The 18,687-nt window shown below is 37.3% G+C and overlaps 1 protein-coding gene across 1 annotated transcript in view; it reads right to left on the reverse strand.

The window, feature by feature from the left end:
* Window positions 1-11,944: 11,944 nt before the first annotated feature.
* LOC126830988 (RNA-binding protein 42) overlaps window positions 11,945-18,687 on the reverse strand; it is a 41,269-nt gene continuing 34,526 nt past the window's right edge. Inside the window, exon 5 of the mRNA XM_050561598.2 lies at window positions 11,945-13,325. Coding sequence (XP_050417555.2) covers window positions 13,213-13,325 — 113 coding nt within the window. The 3' untranslated portion in view covers window positions 11,945-13,212. The remainder of the gene's footprint in view (window positions 13,326-18,687) is intronic.

The following is an 18,687-nucleotide window of genomic DNA, read 5'->3' on the forward strand; positions in this document are numbered from 1 at the left end:
CCAACGAACGTGTTGAACCAATTACATCACTTCCGGTTTTAATAAAAAAAATTATATTCTCGCTTACAAAAACGTTATTGCTAGTGTTACATAGAGGACTATTTCTGAGTATTTAAGATTTATGGAAACCTTATTGAAGGTCTATCCCTTTAAGTAATAGGGGTTTTGCTTGCAAGAGGTGGGCGGTAGGGTGGTAGTTGTGATATGACGTTGAAAAATGTAATGGGGGTGGGATCCGGGCGGGGCGGGGACCGTATTTCAAAGGGGACATATCACTATTCGTGACGTACCCGTCTCGGTTAACCCGGTTAAAGTAGATACGTAATATAACTATAATATGAGAGACTTTTGGCAAGCGTAATTTCCTGGTCCGTATCGCGTATCCGTATGGATTTTGCGTGTGACGTCATCAATGTCTGTGTATTTCTCATACGTGATACGGTACACGGATACGGCAGCACGTATGGAACGGCTTTCATGCGGAAATGGTCCGTATAACACTGACGTCTTTTTACCGTCTTTTTGCTACTTTTAGACGCTAAAATGTTGCATCATAGCGTTTTTATGAATCTATGTGTATCCTAGAACACGAAGGTGTATATTTGACGTGATTTTAACAGTGATAACGACTGGAATTTAATCATTATTTTTGATGGGTTTTTCTCGGAATTTTCATATTTTTCCCGCCTGTCTGCATACTGGTTGATCTACGGGCTAAACTTTCTGAAATGATACATTAGTGAAACCAAAAATTGCTAAAATCTGCCAAAACTCTAAAACTACATTGACGCAACGTATCACGCATACGATACGGATACGGGATACGGATGGGAAAAATCCGCTTGCCAAAAGTCTCTATGGTGAATATTGACCAACGTGTTGTATTTTATTTAAAGGCTCAATACCACTCTTGTTGTAACTGAAATATATGTCCCAATCTTTATTCTGGTCAACAAATTGTACTATTTTAGAATATTTCAATTAATTGATGATACAAATTTCATCTTAACACACCTTATTTAAAAATTTTGAAAAATTCAACATAATGGTTTGAAACGTCTAACGTAAACCTTTTCAAATGAAACTTCGATTTAAAAATATTTTCGAACCCTCTGGACAAGTAAAATAGGATGTAATGGATAATTTACACAACAGGTAGGGCACTTAAACATCTAGTACTTAGATAGAGATATTATTTATTTTCTGGAGCTTTCAAGCCAGCAAGAGTGTTATTGTCCCTTTAAACTCTTATTTCTTTCAAGCCAGCAAGAGTGTTATTGTCCCTTTAAGAGAGGAGCTAGAAGTCCCGGGTTTCATTCACGTGTTGACCAAGAAAGTTTCTCTCGCCTTTTCAGCCTTGTCTGGCGTGCAGAAAGGAGGATCGGGCAAGAAAAGGTGCCTAGTCCTTCGTATGAGACATTTAAAAAACCGAGGTCGAAAACGCAGCTGTCCTTGCAAATTCCCCCCTTAGCAAACTGAATGTCGAATGCCCGTTTTATTATCCCACTCAGTGCTAAAACGTAGGAGGATAAACCCCATTTCATTCGTTTTCATGCATGCTAGCGTGACAGTTAATACATTATTTTATCGTAAATTTATTAAAAATAACTAAGATGCTTTTGAACGAGTTACTCGACTTTAACAACAAGCTTTAACATTTACATGTAGAAGTGAATCCGGTGGTTTTATTGGCATTGATTGAAAACATATAGTCACTAATTACACGGCACGATATAACCATGTTTAATAGGCTGCCGATTAAATCTCCATTAGTCGCCATTTTATGCACTGTACACGCCATCTAGTGGAATACTGAACCAACATGTTTAATGGCGTGGAACAAATGACAGGACATTTCAAACTCTTTATGATGTGTGTTAGTGTAAAGTACCAGGACATATCCGCTATTGTTTACTACTTATTTCAGGAATATGAATGAGGGAAAGATTCATTATGTAAGCTGGTCGTTATTGCTGTAGTAGTTTAAAATAGATAATGTAAAATGAATATATTGAAAATTTCATTCAAATTACTTTATTCTGAGCTAAGTTATCACTGTTTGTAGTTTTAACAAGATGTGTGCATTGATTGTTTATTATCGTAACGACCGTACTGGTATAATCTAAACATGGCCTCGCGTCTCCATTTTAAAATTAAATCATTAAATAGCCGAACTGTTCTAATCTACTTAGATTCGAAGTCATGCTATGATATAGAGAGTTGATTGTTGTCTTGCCATGTTAATAAATGTCTAATCAATAATTTATATAACATTTTAGGCCCACTGAAAGACCTGTCATAGGCAGATGAGACAACTATCTGTGGTTACGTGGGTGACGTGAGGGCGGTTATTTCGTCCAGATAAATACTTGTGGTTACTTGTACGACCGAATGACGACTATTTCGTCCAGATAGCGACGTGTCCACGAACTCGTGATGGGTTTTAAAAGTCTCGTCAAATTCAGTTAAAATACTTCGACCGTATTGAGACGGTGGTTACGTATACAACGCATGGGCGGTTATTTCACCATTATAGCGGTATTTCCGCCTACTCTCACTCCTTCAAATTCCAACTGCCAAGGGTTCGTTTCCGTGTACACGGGTAGAACCCGGTTTTCTGTCTAACCCGAACGACTAGTTAAACCGTGGCATACGTTCGTCTCGGAACATGTCCTGATTTAAAACAAATCTGTGCGTTGTTTGTTTCTTTTCCACAATCCTGCTAAACTAAATCTATTTGTTAAGGCCAGCTCAATTTTTGTCAAGGCCGTTGAGATGTAGGTTGGGGTTAGGGTAAGCATTGTGACTAGGGTAGGGTTAGGGTTGGGATTAGCGCTAGCCCTGTTTACATCGTGACCTATGACGAAAAATTAATCTGGCCTTATCATTAAGCTTTTACCAATAATGCTTAGATAAAGTATGTCAATGCCAACTCTTGACCCGACGTGTCTCGTGTTGAGAAAGGTGAAGTGTAAAGCTGATATCATTGGCTAATGAACAAAAAAACTTTAACAAATGAAAACAGACAAAAGTTATATCTAATAATGTCAATGGTATCGGGTAAACAGCTTCTCGTATTAATAATGTTCACAATTTTCAGGCATGTGTTGTTATGGAATTCTATATCTGAGGATCTTAAACTTTCGGTCGTCATTCACTTCCTTCTAATCAAGATCAGGACAACACGGCTATTCACGTGTAGTTTGAAGAAAATTTGTGTATATAAGGCCAACCAGTTTAATTTTGAGCTCTTTTGGGGATTTTCATCAATAAACGAACCACTCAATGGTTAGAGAGAGCGAGAGAGATGGGTTTATGGTCCACTCGACACAAACTAGGTCATTTTGTGACTAACATATGGTTCAGTTTAATTTTAATAATTCGCTTCCGCGTAGGGGTCTTTAGCAGTGGGAGGACCCGGAGAAAACCCACGAGGTTGGACAGGCGACCCTACGTACAACCGGCTTTATGATACAGCGCGCACGTGCTAACCATTCGGCCATCTATCCCCCCCCCCCCCCAATGGTTGGAACTAAAAGCCTTTGAGAAGAGAAACTAAGTAGGCTTACTTCCTTTTTAAAATTAGTGTTTTTCCTTAAGACCTTGGAGGCATCAGAGTATACATGCAGGTTCGATGGTTAGGGTACTAGACTAGTATAGGTGTTAAATTTCATTGTATGCACGATTAAAATATAAGTCACTGTGAGGTGGGGGGGGGGGGCTCAGTAGTCAGAGTATAATTCATTGTACGGACGGCTAAAATGGAGGAATAGGAGCCACTGTGGGGGGGGGGGGGGGCTAGACTAGTAACATAAATGGTTCCCCTACTGATGTCTTCCGTCTTGCTCCAGGCGCAAGTTTTGTAGTTATTTGACTACAAAAAAGTTACTGGCGAAATTTCTGTTCATTTTAAAATGGCCGCCGAACAAGAATCACGTGAGAGAGAGAGATGTCGTTTAACGTCCACTCGACACAGACTAGGTCATTTCGGGACTAACATATGGTTTAATTTTATTTCAAATTGCGCGTAGGTGTCTTTAGCAGTGGGAGGAAACCGGAGAAAATCCACGAGGTACAACCAGAGATTCGAAACCACGACGGTTGATTCAATGACAGGCCTCGTGATACAGCGCGCACGTGCTAACCATTCGGTCGGACATCTACCCCCCCCCCCCCACCTTCGAAAATACAGAAGAACGGCTCGGTAAGATACGATTAAGATTTCAGTGTTCCACTCTTCACTAGTTGTAACATAATTACTTATTTCCATGCAAACTATGATGATATGTGTTGAAAATTTGCAACAAAATCCTAATTTTACTTGCGCAAAGCCTCGAATAGTGTATCAATTGTAGCCGGGGATAAGACAGGGCACGGCTACAGTATTGTAGCTAGACTAGTAAAAGTGATAAATATGATAAATAGTGCCATTACAATACCATTGCTTCTGTGAATTTAGATGTATGCACTATCTTTTGCAAACGATCATGTTGCATAATTAAACATGCATTATGCAAGCGCAAAATCTGCTTATTACAAGTCTTTCTTTAGGCCTGAAATGTTATCTAAATTATAAATTAGACATTAATTAACTTATCTAGACCATAATCAACTCTCGATGTCAAGGCTAGCCTTCCATGTTGGCTGGATTAGATTCCTATATGCCGCTAACGGCCATTGATAATTAAATTTTAAAAAAGTGGATAATCGAGACTATACTGTTTATATTAATGATTTTAGTAATGATGACCGAAACCATGCAAAAATTTTCAGCAAATTACCTTTACACTATCTAGTTTTTAACTATTACAGCGAGAACTGTCATCTCTTTATCTTATCTCCCATAATGTATCTTTAAATAAAAAAAAGTGGATAATCGAGACTATGCTGTTTATATTAATGATTTTAGTAATGATGACCGAGACTATGCAAAAATTTCACCCGCTTCTTTCTCGGCTCATAGTGTATCAATTTGACTGAAATTTTCAGCAAATTACCTTTACACTATCTAGTTTTTAACTATTATAGCGAGAACTGCCATCTCTTTATCTTATCTCCCATAATGTATCTTTAATAAACGTGAGTTTGTTTCCATTTTGAATGAATCCCGGATCGTTGCTGGACTGCAAGTTACTTCAACTGTAATTTAAAACAAGCCAACAGTGAGGCTGATGTCCCCCGCCGAAATAGGAAAATAATTAGAGGACACATATAAATTTATCACAAATTATCTTTTACAAAGTATTGAACAATCAAACAGTATATCTTTACTTATAGTCTAACAATCAAAGTAGGAGAGTTATTGTTTTCCAAAGTCTCGACCAATCAAATTGCGTATCGCTCTGCTTACCCTGAGCAGAAAATGCTCATTATCAAACTTAGTCAAGGTATTACTGTAATGAAACTATACACCAAGTTTCATCAATCTCACTTAATTAGAACTAAAGTTATCGTGTCCCAAAGCATCAACCAATCAAATTGCTTATCTCTGCTTACCCTAAGCGGAAAATGCTCATCTTCGAACTCCATCAAGGCATTGACCTAATCAACACATACACCAAGTTTGAACATTCTAGCTCAATTAGGAAGAGAGTTATCGTGCCCCAAAGTATCAACCAATCAAATTGCTTATCTCTGCTTACCCTAAGCGGAAAATGCTCATCTTCGAACTCCATCAAGGCATTGACCTAATAAACACATACACCAAGTTTGAACATTCTAGCTCAATTAAAAGTTATCGTGTCCCAAAGCATCAACCAATCAAATTGCTTATCTCTGCTTACCCTAAGCGGAAAATGCTCATCTTCGAACTCCATCAAGGCATTGACCTAATCAACACATACACCAAGTTTGAACATTCTAGCCCAATTAGGAAGAGAGTTATCGTGTCCCAAAGCATCAACCAATCAAATTGCTTATCTCTGCTTACCCTAAGCGGAAAATGCTCATCTTCGAACTCCATCAAGGCATTGACCTAATAAACACATACACCAAGTTTGAACATTCTAGCTCAATTAGGAAGAGAGTTATTGTGTCCCAAAAAGTGTGACGGACAGACAGACGGACGGACAGACAGACAGACAGACGGACGAACCCATTTTAATAGTCCCCTGCTTTCTTCGAAAGGCGGGGGACAATTAATTAGCAAGCCTACACGCAAGAATTAAAAAAGACAGCCTCATAATCTCAGATAACGTTTGTCTTGGGAGGGCTTACGTCAAATGGTTTCTCAATGCCATCGGTGGAAAAGCTTAACTGAAGTTGGAGATTACGGAATCATCAATAATATAATGGTATACACGTGGAATTGAAAGTCAGTTATTTCGAGATTTCTTAGTCACAGTGTAACAATAAAGATGAAATGAAATTCGGTTTAACACACCCACCACCGTTTTTCATGGACAATATCATGTATCGCCTCATTGTCGTGTTCAATAGCTGTATAGGCTAGCTGAAACTATCGACAAGTAATTAATACAATGGTCAAAGTGATGACAAAACAAAAGTCAAACAATTACCCTAGCCATTAATTAGCCTATTAGTCCCGGGGCTCTAATTTGTTATGACCAATCTAATTAGTAGAGAGCGATGAACCGGGTGATTACATCGTTAGTGTCCTCAAATCATTATTTGACTCCAGTATATTAAAGGGAGGATACCATTCTAGAAACAATATTAAAGGGGGCATACCATTCACTAGTCCTCGATATTTTTTGTAATATGATATTTTAATACCTTGAGCGTATTACGAATGCGCAGTAAAAATTTCTAACATTTAGTTAATTTCTTCAGCGGAATCACACCACGGCTCGCTCTTCGGTAATGGCACGCTGTTTGAGGACATTCAAGATCAGGTTCCATGACCAAACGGGTGATTTTAAATTGAGTTCAGGGGCATGTTCTCCCGACAAAAGTTATAAATTGTTACTGACAATCAATGATTGCACTGGTATTTCAATACCATCGGCGTATTCAATACCGTTTATTTTGTACGGTCCGATAATTGTTATTTTGTGGCCTTAATTCTTTTATTTTACAGTTTATGGTCTGATACATTTTATAGTGTATGATCTGATACATTTTATTGTGTATGGGATGATACCTTTTATTGTGTATGGCCAATCATTTTTTATTGTGTATGTTTTGATACCCTTTATTGTGTTTGATCTGGTACTGTGTATGCCATGGAAGTCTACAGTTGCACAAAGTTGTAGATTATAACCATAGCAACTCAAGATATTCAGCATCACAGAAGGAATACGTGTTACAATTGACGTAAATCCTGTTTATTACAATTTAAGTGACGCGTTCTGTTCGTTGTAGATGAGGGAAATCTTGTTTATTACATCTGACGAGATTCGCGTGTATTACACCTGTCGGAAAGGCGGAAATCGTGTTGTTTCCAGGCCCGTAACTAAGTGTGGGGGGGGGGGGGGCGTGAAAACATTGTCGACCATAAAAAATAGATATACATTGTCCGTGAATTTTACAGTTTTACAGCATCCCTGAGAACACTTCCCTCAGCTAGTTACAGCAACGCAATACTGTGACTTTTGTCTCTTCGGATCGACTAGACACTGTGTACCTTACCAGGTAGTCCGTTCTAGGAAACGAGACTGGAAAATCCACAGGAATTTACTCGGTCAGCTCCGGGATCGAATCCATGAACACCATGTAAGTGAACGAGAACCACAACCACTGAGTCATCGTGGCTTCCCCCTCACGTTCAGGTTCTTTGCAAGCTTCCATCTTTGTTAGTTTCTTTGCTGCGACAGAATTCATTAGTCCCTCACTACCAAGATGTTTCAAATCAAATTTGACGAAAACAAAAAAGGTCAAAAACTGTTGCAACCGTTGCTCTAACCTGATTTTCTTCAAATGGGGAGATAACTCCATCACTGAATATCGTGTTCACGAGGTTTTTTGGCCCCGGAACGACCTCTCGTGACTAGTGGCGGCGCCGTTCGCCGGTGGTTGGAGGGGCAAAGCTGGGCAAAGTCCAAGATTAAGGAGGCAAAGGCACGAGCTTCAACTAGGGGTAGGGGGCCTCCCCAGAATTATTTGAAAACAGGCTGCCGGAAATGCAGAATGGCAGTATTTCAGGCACTGATCGTTGAGATAAATAGAGCTTACCAGATACCGTCTGTCGCCAAATCACTAGTTTATCCGAACAGAGAGGGAGGTGTCGAATGAACGGAGTGAGTGTATCAAGTGAATGCATATTCTCGCCGCGTTGAGCTATACCCAAAAACTTTGAGGATCTTAAAAAGCACTTCTCAAGTGGTTCACGTAGACCCTATTGCCTTCAAAATCACCTTGTTGACGGACAGATGGATGGAAAGGATGGCGACATAATACGCACCTATTAAAATATGTGGGCATATACAGAAAGTAGTCCTATTAATATTTAAAACTGATAAGGACTTGTTCAGTGTTTCCTTTACAATCAACTATTTATGAAATCACCCGAGTTTGAAATTGATAATAAGGGATCCTAGCTACTGAAACTAGATTGACTAGATATCAGTCGTGTTTTACTTGTCTATTTTAATAGTATAGTACCAAATCAAAATGTTCAGGTGAAATGGGGTTTAACGTCCTAGTGTTTAGTACCAAATCACAATTTTCAGGAGGAATGGGGTTTAACGTCCTACTGTTTTGTACCAAATCACAATTTTCAGGAGGAATGAGGTTTAACGTCATACTGTTTAGTACCAATTCAAAATTTGAATATCCATCCAATAATGGCTCAATTCCTTTCAGTAGGAATATGTTTAGTACCAAATCAAAATGTTCAGGTTGAATGGAATGAGGTTTAGCGTGTTACTTGCCCGCAATAAATCGGGCTAATGCAGGTGGGCATACGCCATGTAATGTGCTGTGAGTGACATTTTGTCCGGAGAGCGGCGCTACGACTCGCTCTTATATTGGATTCCAACCGCCAAGGGTTCATAACACAACGTGCACATGGAACCTCAATGTAAGTCCCATCCAAAGGACGAAACGCTCTTCTTTTGATGACAAACAGACCGAATTAGAAAGTTGGAGTACGATTAGGTTTATCGAGTGGATGACATAAAAGACCGAGAACAGAAGAAAAACGCACAATGCGATATCCAGGTAATCTCAACCTGTCATAATGCTGAATAAAACCATTATACACAAAACACATCAATATTACATCTATATAGATACATTTATATTATAAGCTTTAGGGTTTTTACTTTCGTAAATCCATTTTTCTTCCATTTAAATAGCGATAAATGTCTGTATTTTGTGGTTTATTAACAGAATATGCCATAAAAGCCGTCCAATATGGGAGATTAATTGTTGGGATTGAGAGACCTGTTCCATTAACAGATTAGAAGAATGACATTTCTATCAGGTGGTAAAAAGGCGCCAAATGTACATGTGAAATAAAAAACAAAACAAAAAACGGTCAACTACACAAACCAGTATTTAGAGATGGTTTCTTTGGTTGGTGATGATGATTACGGATAGGCTTGCAAACGTACTTGGCCATTTGATTCACAGCAACAGCTCTGGTGAGAAACACTGACACTTAAAGGGACAAGGTCAATAACCAAAGAATACATGTCGGCGATTTCCATTGAGACAACGCTACAGATTATTGATGGTGTACCGCTGCCTGTGCTGTGGTACCGACCGACAGATTATCAACGATGAATTCACCTGTAGGGTGGTACTGACCGACAAATTATCAATTATCGACTACTGTTTATTTAGCGACAAACCCGCAAGAAGGAATCAAATTAATATAAGCCCACTTGGCTTGTTTTTGCATCCTATTTTTTATGCCTTTATATTGTACAATATTTTCGAAATAAAATCAGATATTAATCTTGCACGTAATTGGTATCATTTCATATCATATAAATTACGAAATGTAGAGCCACATAAGGCATTTTTTAAAAATAATTTTTATAATTTGCCCATGGACCCGACGTTCTAACAATCACGACATGTACAACCATTCAGATGCCCTTAACAATAGTTAATTAATGACATTAAGTCTGAAGACTCTGTGGTTAACAATCTGGTTAAAAACTGATACACGATAGAACGCGGTCGTGTCCCTCAAATAATAGATCGTCTATCTGGATTCTACCGATATATAAATATTTACAGTTGTATTGAAAACGGAATAGCTCAGGATATAATGAAAAAACATGAAGTTATCCTATGAGATGACAATTTATAAACAAAATATAATTTTTCAAAGGCGAGGTGCAAAGTGGCTGAAATAGAACAAAATGAAACAGGGTTTAACGTCCTACTTTTCTGCATCGACTGGGCTAATGAAGACGGGCGTACGCGGTACAGTGCTTACGTAGCGTTTTCGTGTGCAAATGTGATTTCCACAATCTTCAATAAAAGGAAATCTTAAATGGCATTTAGTGATCGGAAACACATTAACAGAACACAGTTTTTATGGGATACAATCACTAGTTTTATTCTAAAAGCACGACGTTTCGACACATATCCTCTTATCGTTATCAAGCACAATGATAATGATAAGAGGATACTTGTCGAAACTTCGTGCTTTTAGAATAAAACTAGTGATTGTATCCAAAAAAACTGTGTTCTGTTCAATAGAAGGCTTGATCTCGCTTCAACCCCGTACATCTTATCAAGGCCTTCACATAATACCCTACATTTTTCAGCACTAATTTCGATTGGTTCCTGACCCACCCGGGGACCTCTCAGATTCTTCGATACAAAATTTTATTGCGAATATCAGGTCGCGCGCTTTCCAACTGAAATGTCTAGCTGTGATAATCGAGTTGCAAAGTCCAAGGTTCGTTCAATGTTAAGGTTGCTGGATCTTTTTGCTTTTCGGCTATGACCCACTTCACATCTTAGTCCAAACCTTTGTAATTTACTTTTTGTTCTTTCATTATGCTAGTAAGGTTGCTTTTATTTGGTTTTCAACGGTTGTCAACACGTATCTGCGGTAATGGGGGATAACTACCTAAAAGTTTGAGAATTTCAGACTGAGGAAGCAACGGCTAGGTATTGCAAAACTCGCAGCCTTTGTTTCAGAATCATGGATTTCCACACACGTTTGGATATCGTAACCAAAGGGCACCACTTGTGTATTGTGTCCCTTGGTTACAACTTCCAAACGTACGTGGAATTGCAATTTGTGGGGCATATTTCACACAAAAACGCTATGATGACAATTTGGTAGGCCATAATATCAAATATCGATATAAATTATTGTGATAAGAGTTGAAATAAAGGTGAAATAAAGATGGGTTTGGGTAGATTTGTGTAAATCGTGCTGTCCCTCTGATGAGACTTCCATGGTATGCCCTCTCTTTGCCCCCTCTGACGAGAGTTTCATGGTCTGTCCTCTCTTCGCCCGTCTGATGAGAGTTTCGTGATCTGTCCTCTCTTCGTCCCCTCTGATGAGAGTTCCATGGTTTGTCCTCTCTTTGAGCCCCTAGCTCTGACGAGAGTTCCATGGCCTGTCGTCTCTTCGCCCCCCCCTGATGAGGGTTTCATTTTATGTCGTCTCTTCGCCCCCTCTGATGAGAGTTCCGTGGTCTGTCTGACGTTATGTTTAGAATTATGGAAAAGAACAGAATTGGCTAATCAATGCTTTAAATAAATGCTGATACAGAATTGCGTATCAAAGACTATGTTTATGGTTACTCTACCCCCCCCCCCCCAAATAGGGTCGGAATTGTCTATTTTCTTCCATATGTAGCTTAATTTCTGAGATAAATGGGGTTTTAAACGTCCACTTGACACAAATTAGGTCATTTCGGGACCAACACATGGTTCAATTTTATTTCAATAATTCGCTTGCGCGTAGGGGTCTTTAGCAGCGGGAGGAAACCTGAGGACCCAGAGAAATCCCACGAGGTTGGAGAAATTATTTATAGAAATAAGTTTGCGAGAAACAAGGATGAGCATGTTGTAACATGTACACTACATGTTTATTTACATCAAAATATTCATTCAGAATGCAGAAATTAATAACAGAATAAACATACATCTTATCTAGAGTTAGTTACATGATGAATTAACATATGACCTAGTGCAGTGGTTCCTAACCTTTTGTTGGTGACTACACCATTCCGTAAACCATCATCAGGCCCCGAGTTCACAAAGCATTCTCAGACTTAAGTTAAGAATTTACTCAAACTTGTTCACCTTATTTTAACTAAAATATAGCCCTTTATAATAATTTTGTTGTTTGAATGTATCAGATACATTAATAATAAACTATGTGCAAAGTTTTGTGTTTCTGAATCAAAGATATTTCTCATAAACAGTGATTGAAAGTTGAGCAAATTCTCAACTTATGTCTGAGAATGGTTTGTGAACTTGGGGCCCGGTCACGACCCCTCACCTTATATTTTTACACCTTTATAAAACTTGAGGAAAGACGATTGGAAATGTGGCAAGAGGTGTATAGATCAGAGATTGATATGCTTTTCATGAAAATATAGCATTTTCTTTAAAAGTTTCAGTGTAGTCTGCCACCACCTCACGAAAGGTGCTATGGTGTAGCGACCCACAAGTTGGAAACCTAGGACCCAGTGTTATAAGTTGTCAATAAGAAGCTCAGCTTGAGAACTAAGCTACATGTAGTTGACCAAAATTTTGATTCCTAGAGGAATTTAGAGGAAAACACAGCTAAAGCATACTTGAAGAATTCTGTGAATTGTTTAATAAAATTGAAAAGGTTTATTAAGTCTTTGTGTGTATGACAGATATGAAACAGAGTAGAGCCACATTAGGAAATAGTACATGTATATTAATTTTGGGATATGCCGACCATTCAGAGCAGGGATCTATTCTGTAAGTAGATACATGTACGTCTCTGTATGCAGAATGTCAATTGAACACACAAATATAAAAGTTTATAAGCTCTGCATCCACAATTCGCAACCTTCTCACTGTTTTCATTCATGTTTTATTGCTAAAACAACACATTCAACTCAAAAGCAATTAAAACCTTTATACAAAGGCCTTTATGGTGATCAAAGACACTTCAACCACACTATTTTTAGTGTAATTACCGTATTCTTGATTGTAGCACCTTGAGATTGTCACCAATAATTCTTGGTGAAACATCATCTTACTAAATCGTAAGATTTCGTGGCACAATTCCTTAAACACTGTCTCTGAATCATCATCATCACCGCCTCCTCCATCACTAATAAAACAACAAGAACTTCATCTTAATCCAAGTCTTTTCTTCTCCTTCTCTTTCTTTCTCACTAATTCTATATTTCTATCTCTCCACGTACTTTTACGTAATTTAATTGGTCTGTTTCCTACATATTTACCTGAAAATAAACAAGCATTTAATTATTATCATGACTTCATATGCGAAAGACGGCATCAAATTTTCTAACCCAAGTCAGACAGATGTTGGCCTCCAATATCCCTCTCTGTAGCACAAGCAAACATGGGGGCTAGCTGGAGGTTTTAAAAAAGCACCTACTTGAAGAGGTAGCATACTTCCAAATTCCAACCAAATTGTTCAACAAGTCACCCGTCTATAAACATGTGACATTTATAAACATGTGACATTTATACACAAGTCACTCGTCTATAAACATGTGACATTTATAAACAAGTCACCCGTCTATAAATGAGATTTATTAACAGGCCAACCGTCTATAACCATGTGACATTTATAAACAGGCCAACTGTCTATAACCATGTGACATTTATAAACAAGCCACCAGTACAATAACTGTAACGCATGAACTTATGAAATGGGTACGTGACAAATTTCACGCGCCTAATGTCGGGGAAAAGATTATATTTTGATGACATATTCTCGGATTTATGATCATATTTTGAATGGGGTTTATGTTTTTAAATAAAGAAATAAGTACGCTAGGAAATGTTGACGAATATGTCGATAGGAATAGAGAGAGAGAGAGAGAAATGGGGTTTAACGTCCACTCGACACAAACTAGGTCATTTCGGGACTAACATATGGTTTAATTTTATTTACATAATTTTCTTTATTTCAATAATTCGCTTGCGTGTAGGGGTCTTTAGCAGTGGGAGGAAACCGGAGGACCCGGAGAAAACCCACGAGGTTGGACAGGCGACCCTACTCCTTGCCACGTACAACCGGGGATTCGAAACCACGCCAGTCGACTCAATGACAGACTTTATGGTACAGCGCGCGCACGCTAACCATTCAGCCATCCAACCCCCCCGATAGGAATAGTGTTAGTAGTTAATTGTTTTAGACGATAGCAGGTGCTAGAGTCGAATACGATTATTTGGCAGATGGTGTCACTCGCCCGTTGTGGTAGAGCGACGTTTACTGCCAAATAAATTTCGGGATGTCATTTTTTTTACCTTCCGAATATAAGTCGAAACGGAGTATAAGACGAATGCCAGACTTCATGTATCGACTTATGACCCGAAAAATACTCTAATTTTGGAGGAAATTGAAACAAGTATGGGTCAGCAGTAGGCGTCACGCTTTCATTCTATCGTATTACGACATCACGTAATTTTGTAGGAATATTACTGATATAAATTTGAATACCGTTCGGGAATCAAATATGAAAAATAACGAGGGGCACATATTTTTTTATTACGTACGAATTTGAATATTTTGTTGACACGTGATTTTTGTGTGTGGTCTAAAACTGCCTGCTTAAATAATTATAAAAGTTATGATCCTTTATTTTCGGTAAAAATGTCCGACAAGAAAAATTTTGAAATCCCATCACTGTTATAAACATGTGACATTTACAAAGCAAGTCACGGATCTATAAGCATGTCACATGTTCAAAACAAGTCACCCGTCTATAAACCCATGGTTGGGATTAGTAAAAGAACAAGAACCCAGTATTGTGAAACATTGACGCTGACATGCCATTAAAAATGAATGTCTTTCTCTATTTTAAACATTTTGAAAGACAACATGTCAAATAATTAACCCGGTTTTCTTTTGAAGTTGTTTTTATATTCTCTCTGTCTGTGACAAACCAGAATCTGAATGTATTTCAACATGTAATGAAAGAAAACAAATCTCCATAATAAAACAAATCTGGCGCCTGTTCAATGCTTAATGCAGATTTATATAAAAATAACAACAACCCTATGTTCCCTCGCTTCCAGACTTACACTATTGTTTGAAACAACATTGTGTAAGAGTGTCACATCATCAGTTACTGTCACCAAAAGAAACACAACAATGACTATAAACCAAGTATTGTTAAATTTGAGCAAAATAACGGATACATTATATTTTTTTTTTATCTCAGTTTTCAAAGTTATCGAATGGATGGATCCATAATAAACTATTCAGAATCGGATAATGACTAATGTCGATCATTAAAGAAATTCAATAATAGTGCAGGCTTTCAGGAACCTTTTATCATTTATTGTTAGTTATTAAAATCGACTGGAGACAGAGAGTTTCGTTAAAGATATATTTCAATTTCTCTTTCTTATGAAATATTGATTTCCATCAAAAGATGGGGCCAACATGGGAGTATTTCTTTAACTCCTCCACAGTTTCATACCCAGTCACAGATATCAATCATAGGGGATACAGACAAAAGGTTACTCGGGCTAAATCTATTTGTTAAGGCCAGCTCAATTTTTGTCAAGGTTGTTGAGATGTAAATAAGTTTAGGGCATGTGATTGTTGACAAGATTGTAGTTTAGGGTTTGGGTAACCATTGGGGCTAGGTTCAGGGTTAGGGTTAGGTTGGGATTAGCACTAGCCCTGTTTACATCTTGTGACCGGTTACCAGGCAATGGACTGAAAATTAATTTCCCCTTATTTCCTAGCTATGTGTTCATGACAAATTGTCAAAATTTTAATCTTGTTATCAAGAATAATAATTTATATATATTTTTTTTTTAACGCGGATACAGACAAAAGGTTACTAGGCAATGGAGTGACAAATATGTCACCCTAGCTCCCAAGTGTTTCCACCAATGACAAATTGCCAAATTTCAATTGTTTTTATCAAGAACAATAATTTATAAAATTTTATTGTCACTGCTTTATCTCCACACTCTGCTGGTTTATATAAATCACCGTGGATACAGACAAAAGGTTACCAGGCATTAGATGTAAAATATGTCACCCTAGCTCCCCAGTGTTCCTACTTCCTACCAATATGACAAATTGTCAAAATTTTCAATCTTGTTATGAAAAACAATAATTTATAAAATTTTATTGAACGAAGAATTCTGCTGGTTTATAGAAATCCTTCACGTTGCACTAGGTAAATTATTGATAGTTTTTTCTTAACAAATTACTACAGCCCCAGAGAGAGAGAGAGAGAGAGAGAAAGAGAGGGAGAGAGAGAGATGGGTTTAACGTCCACTCGACACAAAATAGTTCAATTTTACATCAATAATTTGCTTGTGTGTAGGAGTCTTTTAAGTTGAAGGAAACCTGACGACCCAGAGAAAACCCATGACTATATTCCACTTGACTCATTGACAGACCTTATGATCTAAAACGTACACTGTACATGTTAAACCATTTGGCCATTCAACACCCCAAATGAAATTTGTATAGGTGTCATCACATATAGATCTTGTCCCAAGTTGTCTTGCTATTTACCAGTCATATTCGGAACATCTCAAATTGACAGAATTGCATTCATGTACATTGTGTCAGTCCTAAAAGCAGAGAGGTGATGTGAGAAGAATCATGAAGTATAACAAGCGGTTGTTATGCAAGATATGCCCATATTTTGCAAGAGATGGACAGAAAACAAGCTTAAAAAAAAAAGTAATTTTTCGTACAATCAGGGGTTATAATGTGGGAATTTATGGTCCGATATGCACGAATATCAAGAGGAATCGAAATCTCTCGGATATAAACATATATTTCAAATTTCATCAAAATCAGATAAAAATTCTGGCCTTTGGAGGGTCCTCAACCTTGGTATTACATACTTTTACACTATTTGCATACAATGAGCGTCTGATATTAAATTGGATAATAATTGTGACCTCTTCGGGTATCACAAACTAAAAACAGAAAGTTGCGGTCCAATATGCGCAAATTGCGAAAGGAACCAATATCATTGGGTCATAAACAAACATTTCACGTTTCATCTAAATTGGATAAAAATTGTGACTTCTAGAGTGTCCACAAGATTTTCGTATAATCAAGGGCCATATCTATGAAATTTTGCTCCGATACATGCCAATATCGAAAGGAACCGAGATGTTTCAAGTTTCGTTAAAATCAGATAAGAATTGTGACCTGCAGAGTATTCACAAATTGTGAATACGTCCACATTTATGTTTCAACTATCATGATTGGTTGAGATATTTTCTCCCTTTTAACTCAATTATAACTACATTTTGGATTGAGAGATCACAATTCTGGAAAGTACAATTGAGTATCCCTAGAGCATTTGTCAAGGTCAGTAACTAAAATATTAAGTTAGTAATTGTACATGTACATCTGGGCCATTGACAGACTTTGATGTAATCACATATATAAAATATAAATAATATAAACTGCAATAATCAAGACCTCTGAGGGCTCACCAGAAATTGTGGATGACAGACAATGGACAGACGATATTTGAACATAGCTGATTAAAAGGATGAGTCTTATCTCCGCAGATTCATTTTGAAACATTTATCAATCCTACCTTTAGTTCATCGTCAATTTTTTTTACACCTGTGATGGAACGAAATCTGATATTGAATTCTTCCCAGGAAATAAAACATGTACATTATATGACAGGAAATGTAATGATATTATCACATGTAATAGATAACAAACCTCTGCGTAATAAACAGCTCAATAAAACATGTGAAAGGGATATCTTGAAATCAAAACTGGTAAAAGCCTGCCAGTAATGTTGACAGTTACTATTGGTAAAGTCCACGTACCACTGCACTAATTTGTCATGGTTGTGTTTATGGACTCAGAACTTGCAATTGATTGATGGTACTACGTTTTTTGGTGAAAATATCTATTTTATATCAAAAAGGAGTTTTACATAAAACACAGTAAATATTGACTTACATTATTTCAAAATAAACACACGTTCAAAACATTGCTACATTTACAAATAAATAGTGACATTGTGCACCAGACAGAGTGTCATCTGACACCACTTCTAAGTTCTCAGTACTTTTACATGTTGATCCCAATTAAAGTGGCATAATGTAAGATTTAGATAAATGGCTTACAGTAAATTCTCGCTATAATAGTTCAAAAATAGATAAGAAAAACAGAATATGCTGAAAATTTCAGTCAAATTGCTTCAATCCGAGCCTTGACAGTCATTGCTACTGTTGTTAAGATAATAAACAAAGTCTTGATTATCCACTTTTAAATTAAATCATTAAATGGCTGAACCACTCTAATTGGAGCCATCTGATAGGATCGAGAGATGATAATTTTCTTGTCATGTTGACTAATGGCAATTTAATAGTAGAACATTTAAGGCCTAAAGAAAGACCTGAAATAGGCAGATTTAGCTATTGAATAATGTATCTTTAAACAGGCATAATCACTTCCACCAAGAAAATAAATGTAAATGTGTGACTAATATTATCTACTTAAAAAAAATGTAAAAAAAGGAGACTAACTACTTATCGAAAATCTAATTCAGATAAATCAGGTGATTCTTAAATCGCCCCCTCACTGCTTAACATTAGATTTATACGTTAAGAAGATCAACA

This window comes from Patella vulgata, chromosome 8 (assembly GCF_932274485.2).
Source record: "Patella vulgata chromosome 8, xgPatVulg1.2, whole genome shotgun sequence".
Taxonomy (NCBI): domain Eukaryota; kingdom Metazoa; phylum Mollusca; class Gastropoda; family Patellidae; genus Patella; species Patella vulgata.